General features: G+C 36.0%; 1 protein-coding gene across 1 annotated transcript in view; it reads right to left on the bottom strand.

The window, feature by feature from the left end:
- Window positions 1–12286, bottom strand: part of LOC109053317 (membrane-associated phosphatidylinositol transfer protein 2-like) — a 69202-nt gene that overhangs the window by 38034 nt on the left and 18882 nt on the right. Inside the window, 1 exon segment of the mRNA XM_042733237.1 lies at window positions 9847–10041. Coding sequence (XP_042589171.1) covers window positions 9847–9924 — 78 coding nt within the window. The 5' untranslated portion in view covers window positions 9925–10041.

The following is a 12286-nucleotide window of genomic DNA, read 5'->3' as shown; positions in this document are numbered from 1 at the left end:
CCTCTGCCTCTCATTTCAATTCCTATTCAATTTCCTGTGTGTCATGGCAAATTCAAATCAAATTCACACTCATGAATTGAAAGGAAGCTAATTCTTCAATTCAGAATTTTGCACTTGTAAGAATGGCATGCCACCAAGACGCCTCAGAAACAATCACTCTTGGCCTCTCAGTTTCAGGGGTTTCTAATGCATCCTCAATCACTGGATACGTGGTGAGTAATACATTTCCATTTTAAAAGCAGAGGCCCGTGCCGGCCTGCGTCTCTCTCAATGTCAGACCGCTGCTCCTCTCTCTTTCTGCCAGGCTACTGTCAAACTCACAGACTGCACTGCACGGCAATCCACAGGTCTGGAGCTCACATGTGCTGAGCAGGAAGAAACGGGTCGTTGTCTTGTTAGAGAGGTGAGCTGTCAGCAGCAGGAGGTGGCAGGCGGGACAGACAGACAAATGGCAGGCGGGAGAGGGAACGGGCGGCAGAAGCTCTGGCCTGCGGTATCTGTTTTTGCTCATCCTCCCAGCGTGGAGTCGCCAGCACTTCATTATGGCGCTGACAGATGACATCAGGCCCCACACCCGCTACAATCAATCCCTCGCACACACATGCACACACCTCAGAGAAGTGTGGTCTCGATAACATATGGCTGTGCAGCAGAATCATATTGCAATGTTTTCCCTACAATATTGCATTGATACTTACAGTGGCACTTTTCGACAGGTTTTGCTTCAGGACTCATATTTTTACATTAAATATTAAATGGCAAGCCATTTAACACCAAAACTTTTAACAAAACTGTATTTAAAAAAATGGCTGTAAAATCAAGCATGAAATTTATTAATAGGACTGCACGATCTAGGGGAAAATATAACTGCAATATTTTAAGCTGGTTTTATTTAATCAGCTGGATTTAGCTGGTTTTTATTTTTTTATTTTTTTTGCTAAATCAGCTGAAACATGCTAGCAACATGCTCTTCATGCTAAACACATGATGGCAACATGCTAATCATGCTAGAAACATGTTAGCAACATGCTAGAATTATGCTAATCATGTTAACAAAATGCTAACTAACATAGTAGTCATGCTAAAAATATGCTAGCAACATAAATCATGTTAACAAAGTGCAAAATCATGTTAACAACATGCAAGCCGCATGTTGCACTTACAAATGCATGATAAAGTGACCCAAACCCAGAGCATATGCAGAGATGAGTTTGACAACTGAACTAAGCCATATTGCGATTTTGTTTCTCTTGATTAAGCGTGCAGCCCCATTTATTGTTATCGTGAACTGCTCAGATTAAAAAAAGCACAGTTGCATTTAGCATTGTTGTTTCCTCTAACCACAACCTTATCAGTACAGACCAGTGACCTGTTTCTGGGTCAAAACTCACTAGCTCAGATCTTCAGTCTATGAGATGCTGAACTCACAAAAGTAAAGAGAGATGATGATCTCGCTCATGCAATTCAATTCAATTTAGATACTGTGATGCATGTATTCAATCATCATTTGAGGAATCTGTGATGTCTGTGCAGGATGAGTACGGCAACTAAATGTAATACTTGTATTATTGACTTAGTATTTACATGTATTTTTAAGTGCAAGAAGACACAAAAGATAACTTAATATCACGCTTAAACTAGGGGTGGGTGATATAGCAAAAATATCATATAACGATATCATGTTTTATTAACACCCAAAAATTTATAATTGTCATCTGTCAGTCAGAGTGCTTTATTTTTATACCATCATTTACTCATTCTCAAGTTGTTTTAAACCTGAATGATTCTTCTTCTGCTGAACATAAATGTTAAGAATGTGGGTAACCAAGCAGTGTCTGGTCCCCAGTGACTTCATAGTATTAGTTAATTATTATATTAATTATTTTTTCCTACTATCAAATGTGGACCAGCTAATGTTTGGTTACCCACATTCTTCAAAATATCTTCTTTTGTGTTCAGCACGAGAAAGAAATTAATACAGGTTTGGGACAACATGTGAGTGAGTAAATAATGACAGAAATTACATTTTTGGGTGAACTATCCCTTTAATGACAGTCGACAGCATATTTAGTACTGTCCCTTTAAGACCTGCACGCAGGCACGCATCCGTTTTTCTTACAACTGTTTACTTTCATTTTAGACATAACCAGCTGAGTCTCTATGTAAACCTTGTGTGTTTTGACAGTATTAGTGCAAAAGAGAACTTAGTTCAGTAATCAGGCGCTGTTTTAGAGGCTTTTTAGTGCGCGCTTCATACATGCTGAGAAAACGAGCATATCAGAACAGCACGCAAATGAAATGTTTAAAGCCTTGCCGGTTAAAGCACATGCAAATAATGTACTTTTGTGATTGCAAATAAGTGCAGTGTCCATTAGAGTAACTCTACCGCTGAGTTAATACTGATGTGTATGTTTGTCGCATTGTACAGTATATTAAGACGTAGGCTGCAGAACAGCAGCTGATAGAATGTGCGCTGTAGCACGATACTACAACATTTCTTCAAAAGCAGATCATGGAGACGTTTTTATCATCCATGATATTGCACACCACTAGCTTAAACTGATAGATACACATAAAAATATCAGAATGCCCCCCTGAATGTAAACAGCTGGGAGAAATCCAGATGTGTATTAGTATATTAGATCCGTGCATTAGTTCTTAAAGTTACAGCAGCATAATAAAACTTCTGCTCTCGTTAAAATAAAATAAAATCACACAAGAAAATAAAAAGAGAAAACCATTCATTGCTCTTGACTAAATAACTTTTATAGCTTTAATAAAGGATTAATCTATATTTAATTTATATAATAAAGACTATGCAGTTATTTGACTTCTGTGGTTTTCCCCAACACTACTCTTTAGATCTTCCTGAAAAACAGATCCCTGTTCACCTAATTTGTATTTTTGTTCTTTTGCATTTATGTTGCTGTTGCTTGTACTGTGTTTATTTGTTCTTATTTTATAACTGACATTATACTTGTCTTCAAGAATTTTTTTATATTAGTTACACTTGTATTTTTTGCTGAGGTATCGAAATTGGAATCCAGAATTGTGAAATTTCACTGTATCTAAATTTTTTTGTCAGAACAACCATATTTATTAGAATACAAGGTAACATGTCAAACTGGGTCAAATAGCCAAAACAAAGTTTTTTTTTTTTTTTTTTTTTTAAATCATTTTATAATTTTGGCAAGGCAAGTAAAAATCCTTAGTGCCTAGCTCCAACTGACTTTCAAATATATTCATATTTGCTTTAAATAAGAAAAGAAAAAAGACTTGATTGAGTCAACTCTGGATGAACTACGATTCTGAACACAGTCAATCACTTGAGTACAGAAACTCTAATGATCACTTTTAATGACCCAGTTTGATAGAATATGAATAATTATAGTAATAATAATAATAATAATAAGATAAAAGTAATAATTTAGATGGGGTTCAATACTTTTATGAAGGTAGTGCTAATGGAACAAAGGCATGCTGTGCTGAGAAATCACTTTGCTCAGCGTTTATGACAAAATACAAATATATTTGAAAGGCCAAAAACTGCTGAGAGGTCACAATGAAGACAGGAACAATGCACGGTTGGCACCGAGTGCCTCGTTGCGACTACTGTAAGTGATGGAAAGCAGAAAACTGGAGCTAAGTTTTGCCTGGCAGGATTCCTGTGCACTCTAGCTAATTACATATTTCACATGGATGACTTTAATTCAAATGAAAAACGACTAGACCCTACAAGAAGCGTCCACTGAGATTTGCTGCTCTCCAGTTGATTTCTACCGCCTGGGATTTGCCCTCAAATTATTTGCCAGTCTCGCTGAAGCCATGCCGGGGCTCTACTCTTAATTTAGTATTTCCGTTGATGGATGGAAAGCAAACCCTGCCCTATATGGACACAGACGGCTAAGATCATGTGAGAGGTTTAACTTCGGCGCGATGCACCTCCACTGCCCATCTGCGGACAGCAGAAATCACGGGAGTGAAGTTGCCCTGGCAACAGGCCTGCATCATCGTGACCTCTCCCTCCGTCTTCTGCTCTCGCGCCACAAACAAATGACTGCAGCGAGCGCCACGCTCCGGCTGATGTCACGGGTATCCATGGCAACCGGAGCTCAGATGTGACGCTGCAGAGGAGGGGGTCTGACCGGAGGGGAGAGAAACGGGAGCGGCACAGATGCCGCGGGAAGCGTGATGCTGCTGTGACGGATGCTTCGGAAACCAAATTCCTGCCGTTTGTTGGTGTGCACAACAAAAATGACCATATTCCATATATATACCTAAATATAATTATTTGCTCGCCTTGAAATGGCTTAAAAGGACCATTTTTTTATTTTTATTATTTTTTATTTTGATCGAAAAGTCATCATTTCCAAATAGATTTGAAAGGTTTCATATTTTAAAATCTAGGTAAAACTGAATATAAAGTCAAATAAAAAATACATTTAAAAAGTAAAAAAAGTGTTTCACTAAATAAAAACAAGGAATACTAATTTAATAATTTTGATTTATATGAACAAATACACTAATATATACAGTAGTGATATACAAACATAAATAAATACATAAAATACATAAATATATTACAGCAGTATTAATCTAAAGGGATATTTAAATAAAACATCTTGTATAAATGTATAAAGAGACATTAATCTACAAGCATATTTAACTAAAACATTTAAGTAATCTACATATATTTTAAACTAAAACATTAGTATATAAATGCATAAACCGCAAACTACATATATTTTAGCTAAAACAATGTAATATACATATATAAACAGTAATATTAACCTACATATATTAACTGAAACATTTTAATGATATATAAACTTACAAACAGCTACATTAATCTACACATATTTTTAATGACAATACAATATTTTAATATTTTTTATTATTATACAATTGAATATAATATATAAATGTGTAAAAAGCAATATTAATCTACATTTTAACTAAGATAATAAAAATTATTAACAGCAACAATAAGCTACATATATTTTTAACTAAAAGTTAATACAGTTATTTTAATAATTTAATATTTAAAATAATATATTAACGTAACAGCAAAATTTGATCTGAAACATTTTGATATAATATCTAAAAAGCAACTGGTTTCTGATTTACATTAGGGCTGGACCAGAATATTAGATTATTCGAATATTTGTTCGGTTGGTTGGCATTCGATTTTCAACTTCGAGATTTGAACAATCCTTTTTTTTTTTTTTTAAACGGTTCTCATTCACACTTGAATATGAATCGCCCATGAGTGAACGTCATGAACAGCATGATTCAGTACATGTGGAAGAGAAGACAAAAATGCCAAGACCTCAGCTGTGTGGGAGCACTTTAAATTGAGTGAGGACAAGAAAGGCAGTGTGCCAAATATGCGATTTGAAACTGGCCTACCACAACAGTATATAAAGTTTGAAAAATCACCTGAGTTCTGTTAGTAGTACACATATAGTATATTGTTGGAGTAAAAAAACAAGCTGCTTTTATCCCCTAATCAGTAATTGTACACATGATAAAAACATGCACTTAATTCGCTTGTAAAATAATTGCAAATACGGTTGTCATAAAAAAAAATAAAAAAAAACCCCGTACAGTAGCCCAGCCTAATAATAATTTTTCTATATTAAAAGTATTGCTCTTAACAGACCTGTGTGTTTTATATCACTAGTGCACTGTCTGTTCTCGGAGCATATAAGCCCTGCTCGCGTGAGGCATGCCGCTTTTGGCTCGTGCTGTTCTGTAGTTCATTAAAAGTTTACTAATTCTGAACGTGTCGCGTGTGCATATTGCACCAAAATGCGACACTGCACTCCCTTGGGTCCGCAGTAACACATGAATGTATGAACGGTTCTCGACATAATAATAATGCAAACAGACAGATACACAGAGATCCCTGCCTTTATTAGAGAGAAGAATATGTTCAGCCCCCTCCCTCAGAAGCTTTGAATATTCGGTGTTGATTACTACCGAAGCTTGAAGCTCAAAAAAATGGTATTTGGAACAGCTCTACTTTACACCATTTAAACCATTAACATATTAAGAAGAAAAAAACATCTTAAATGACATGCGGTGCAGGAAACTTAATGACCAGACACAAAGTGCACTTAAAATCGCTGCAATATCCATGATGTGGCTTAATTTGATCATTCCACCCTAGCCTGAACTAATCAATCTAAATCTATAATGCACTGTAGCGCAAACGGATGACACAGTAGCTTATGGCATGAAAACTCTTCTTTGGTGCATCACACACAGCAAAAAGCACCTCATGCCAACCACAGCGGAACTAGTTTTGTTTATATTTCCACCAGCGTTGAACATCTGTTCACAGTTCCTGACCGGAGTTCTGCTGTGTAACATGAGGCTAATAGAACGGCACTCACACAAACACACACCCCGGTTTAATACTACACCAGCGGGGTCACACTGACGGTGTACAAGCATGCCAAACCGTGTGTCTGCCCTCCACACGCTCATTAGGCCAGCTCTGCGATGGCATGTCAACAGATGGTGCTTATAAACAGCAGAGCTCAGAAAGAACGTAAAAAACCCAAATAAACAAGTGAAACTAACTTTAACAAGGACGAGGACACAAATGCTCTCTTTAGATGTAAATTCAAATGTGTTAATTGGCTTCGAACTTCGATTCTCTGCGCCAAACCAAAACGATTCAACCATCAGTCATATGGATGCTACTTCACACTTTCGATGACTCACGCTTTCAGAAATCTGCTAATTAGACAATGTTCCCGCAGGACTTGAAGTTTTATGCGAGTCAACATCGCTTGGGCTCCATTCTGATGTCCACTGACTTTGCACAAGTGCTTAAATTTAGCATGCCTGTTGCAATTGGACAGTAACGTCCTGGTTGTCTATAGGGCTGCTCGCTTAATACCCCACTGACAACAGCAGTGCGAGACAGCCGCATTGACAGAGCGCTAATTAACCTTATAAGACCATTCAGAGAAAGCCGAGCATGTGGGAAGAAGATCAGTTAGATCTGTGGCCGTAACCTCACTGTGAGCTCCAACAACGATCTGAGCACTCATTAAATTTCATACAAACCTCCACAGACAAGACATTAACTAGATACAGATCTGTCGAATGCTTTACATCGAGCAGCACCATTGTGGCAAACAAATGAAGTTAAGAGACTCCAACAGAGTTTGACATTTACATGTTGCTGCATTATAGCAACATTAGTCCATAAAGCATAAGAAATACATAGCATTCACAAATATTGGGTAAAACACCCTATTTTAGGGTTAGTAGGACTGCACAATTTGGGAAGAAAAGTTTAAATGCACCGTTTCTGATAAAATTGTAATAAAAAGCTCCAGGTTTGCGGTGCTTATTTGTAAGGCTGAATAATTTGCCCAAACGTTTTATGATTATATATCAATATGACTATAAAATAACAGTACTGTAAAATACTGTCAAATTAATTATTATTATTATTATGGTATTGAAATAAATAATAATAAATATTTCTATTGTAATATATGCCTGTAAAGTAAAATGTAGTATTTGAGAAAAATACTGTTTATATTAAGAAAAATACATTAATAAATCTTATAGTAAAACAGTAAAATTCCAATTCTAATATTTATAGTTATTCTAATTTCTTAATTTTCAAATGTTAAACCATCAAGCTTTAATTTTAACAGATAACTGCAAGGAGAAATTAATGTAAATAATATAACAATACAAATAATATTACTGTGCAATTATAATTGTAAAAAATTCTTAATATCTTTATTTTCTAATGATAATTCATCAAGCTTTTATTTATTTTGGGGGGGAAGCTGGGAGTATTTAAGAAAAATAATATAATAATATAAAATGTATTTTACAGTACAACTGTATAGTTACAATACTAATACTTATTGTTGTCTTAATTTCTTCATTTTCAAATATTAGACCATCATACTTTTATTTTGGTGGAAAAATGCAGGGGGCCTTTAAAGCTTCTCTTTTGCTGTCAGCACATGATATAATTTTGATTAATTCTATTTCACTGAACTATTCTTGTTGATTTACACACTTACTTAACATTTTTTCACATTATTTGCTATCTTTGTTTTGTTTTTTGAGCTCGGCCCAGTGCATTGTGGGATTGACTTCTTTAAGAAGGATCCCTGTTGCGTTGCCTTATAATTTGGCCAAAGCAAAATGTTAAAAAGATGCTGCTTATCCTCTGGAACTGCTTTTGTGACTATGATGTTTTACAATGCTGTCTATCTAGGGCGCTTACTAGGTTTCAGAACACAGCTAACACAGCATTAGCCCTTCTCGACACACTACAACATCTACATTAGCACATCACGGTGGTCCGTATTGATTCCTGGCTGCCGATGAGGATCAGCGTTTCTCTAACAGCTCGCAGGTGGTTTCAGCATCAGCACAATGCGTAAGGTGCTTCCTGCCTCGCCAGCACCCACAACCTCTCTCTTAGGGGATCGCGGGCCAAATTCAGTTAAATATTTAGAGCGTGCAGTGTCCCCTACCAAAAATAGACATGAAACACTGTCTTTGTTTTGTAAATCTGCACGTGCATCATATTTTAGTGAAGTAACTTGCATGTTACTTTCACTGCATCTGACCCAGAGAGTACAGTATGTTTCAAAAAGGAAACACCCAGCAAGCCAGCTGTGAGTAACAGCTTTTTGTATGCTACGCGCTCCATTACGCACTGAAACAACAGAAGAAGTGCATGACGCGCTTAAAAGGAACACCCAAATATGAAGATTCTGCCATTATTATTTCATACTCGTGTTGTTCCACACCCACAGGCTGTTATTTTTTCTGTGGAACACAAAAGGAGATTCACACAGCTCTTTTCCACATGGTTCACAGTGACCATATGAACCAAAAAGGCTTAAAACAGCACCATAAAAATAACCCAAATGACTCAACTTAAGCCCTTGGTAGTTACACGTTAGTTTTCTGTGAGGAACAGACCACTATTTAAGTCACAGATCGCAAATAAAATATGACACAGATTAGCCACCTTTGGTTTTTGTGTCATGGTCAAACATCATTGACGTCAAACCATAGGTTTTATTTTTTCAAATTTCCATTTTTGGGGACGAGGGGTCCATTTTTAAAGGGACAGTTCACCCTCACATTTTTCAAATTTTTTCTTCTGTTGAGCACAAAAGAAGATATTTTGAAGAATGTTGGTCTCCAAACAGTTGAAGGTATCCATTGACTTCCATACTATGACCACTAGTCTACCATCAACTGTTTGATGACAGAATGTTTATTTTTGGGTGAACTATCACCTTAATGGTTAAATTAAACTTTAGAAATCTAAAACCATGTCTAATTTATTGAAATCATGAACCTTACACAATTTAACAAAAATTTTATTTTTATTCCCCTATTAAAAATATTATCAAACTCACAATAATAAATAAATATTAGTAATCAAAATTATTATAATAATATTTTCTGACAATTTTAAATAAATTTTAGTAATCAAAATTATTATAATAATAGAACTCTATAAAATGTTCTGTTTTTCAGAAATTCTGTGTCTTTTAATTTTAATGGTAGTTAGAACTCATAGGGTCCTACCTTTTATCAGTCATTAAAGGTTTACATTTTTGATTTGAGATCTGTGATATTTTCTTATATTACTTGTTTTAAATTTAAAATTTAGTCTGTTTGCCATACAAAGACATTGTATGATTTCGAAAGATGTAGCACAATGTACAAACTACTTTTATGGAAAGTTCTCATCCCATTTGGAGCTTGACAGATGTGGTCATTACAAACATCACTGTTTGACAAAGACTGCTTTAACAAAAGATAAAACCATGAGCAAACCTGAATCATGTAGAGCTGAGCGATGCGGTACTCCTCCACGCTCATGGGCATGGGGATGCGGTACTCTTTGATCAGCATGTTGGCCGTGGAGCGGGGCTGGGGCTGGAAACGCTCCGCTGGGTCAGGGGCAAATCCACCAGGACGGCCCTTAGCTCGAGTGCATCAGAGAGAAGGAGCCAAGCTCATTTCTCAGACCTGAGCAGAAAACACAGACAGACAAATCAGACCTGAAAATCATCTACAGACGTCCAGAAGAAAAGCTCAAGAGATCAAGCCTCCCAGAGACGCCCATCTGAGGGAAACAAATAAATAAATACAATAAATATTGTGTTTCTAAAATGAAAAGATCTAAACATAATCATAAACCACATACATTCAGCAAGACTTGCTTAAAAAAAAAGAAACCTAATTTGAGATATTTGCTCTAAAAACAAGTCTTGTGAGTAAATTTATCTTGCTTGAAGGATGCTGTGGAATTTTTACAGTAACACTGAAACAAAAATACTGATTAAGAAAATGACACAAGTCATGCTCAGCAAAAACAGCAAAACGGACCAGATCCAAGATCTGTTGCATAATGCAAGTCTCTAGTGAAAATATCTAAACATAATCAGTCTTTATCATAAACTGCACAAATTTAGCAAGATTTGCCTAAATGCATATAAAAAAATAAAAAAAATACTTAAAGATATTTTGTCTGAAAACAACCCCTAATGTCATGTGCAAGATTGCTTCTTGATTCAGTTTATGTTGTTCTGAAGGATGTTGAGATATTTTAACAGAAAAAAAATACAAAAATAATTTTGATTAAGAAAATGAACAAATGAAAAACCACTTTGATCAGTTAAAGTGTCTTTAAAAAGTTGAAAAAGCAGCTAAATATGTTGCAATGGCATCTCTCATGCACAAATTAATCCATACACAGACAAAATTACAATAGATATATGGACATATTGAGAACCAATAAATAAAAACAATAATTTAGAGATTTTGTTTTTAACTCAAACTGCTCATAAATAAACTGTATCTCTCCATTTACAAACTGCCATATTCCATATTACTTATTAGAAATAATTACTTCGAAACCATTACTTCTATTTACTTATTTGAAGAACACTGGAAAAGCATTTTTAAACTGAAGCGCATACAGTATTTAAAACTTATTTCTCTGTTTACAAAAGCAGCATATTCTATATGGCTACATAATCACTTACAAAACCCAAAACCAACAGCTGTTCTGTATAATCACACAGGCATTATGTATTCAGACATAGTAGTGTCAAACACATGCAGCACAACCAACTCACAGTTAATAAATACAGTGTTACTGTACGCCAGCAATGCTGTAATGGAATCCAACTGTCCAGGAATGACATCCATGCAAATGACTTCCAGAAGAAAAAAAATTAAACAAAACACAAGGGGCCTTGATTTGACCTTCGGCTGCCGTATGAAACGTAAATCCACCTGCTGATGACACAGAGGTCCGGCAGACACCGTAACTCTCCTGTGCTTCCACTGGGTGCGTCACATGACACAGACCGCTTAGTGTAAGACGGATTATCCGCAGACAACTTACCCAACTCCTCCCTGAGAGGTAAAGCTGAGCGCATGTGTGCAGAAAGGTGAGCTGGTGTAAACACAGACACCATAGGACTCATAAACATCACCGAACATCAACCAAGCGACCATCTCAAGGTTCCCAAGCAGGGCCATGTTAGGTGCAACAGCTGTCGGTGCTAAAAACAGCATCCGTGACGAAAAAATATCTAGCTATTTGATCTATAAATAGCTGGAATGGCTCGGTTACGTCATGCACACTCGCAGTAAAAAGCTTTGCGCTGTGATTGCTCTGTATTGCCCCTGGTGAAAAGGAAGCATTCAACACAATTACGATAGATTGGCTGGACCCTCGACGAGTCTCTAAAAATAGTAATAATAATCAAAGTGTCACAAAAGGAAAGGTCAGAGACCAAATGACTGTTTATCACCTCTGCTTCTTTCCAAGATACTCCAAAGATTAGGTATTAATATAGGCAATTATAGGCAAATAGTTGACCCAACACAGTTTTCTCACCCCCATGTTGTATATAAATTAATAAATTAATGAAAAGTGGCAGTAAAGACAATGTTTCAAAACATTTACATTTCAAATATGTTTTCTATTAGTGCTTCTGAACTTTCTATTCAAAGAATCCTGAAAAAAAAAAAAAAAACGTGTAACCCTGCACCACAAAACCAGTCACAAGGGTCTATTTTTCGAAATAGGACAGCGCATTGTTTCCGGTAAATATGAAAACGAAAATTTAGTAATTACACCATAAATGCATATAATTAAAGTCTACTGTGTTTCACAGTCAACACATATGCCGTTAATAGATGGCACTCGTGGAGGTAGGAAATCAAAGTTCTTTATGAACCGTAGGATTGCTTGTAATAA

The sequence above is a fragment of the Cyprinus carpio genome, chromosome B10 (assembly GCF_018340385.1).
Source record: "Cyprinus carpio isolate SPL01 chromosome B10, ASM1834038v1, whole genome shotgun sequence".
Lineage (NCBI taxonomy): Eukaryota > Metazoa > Chordata > Actinopteri > Cypriniformes > Cyprinidae > Cyprinus > Cyprinus carpio.
This window is presented reverse-complemented; position numbering and strand designations above follow the sequence as displayed.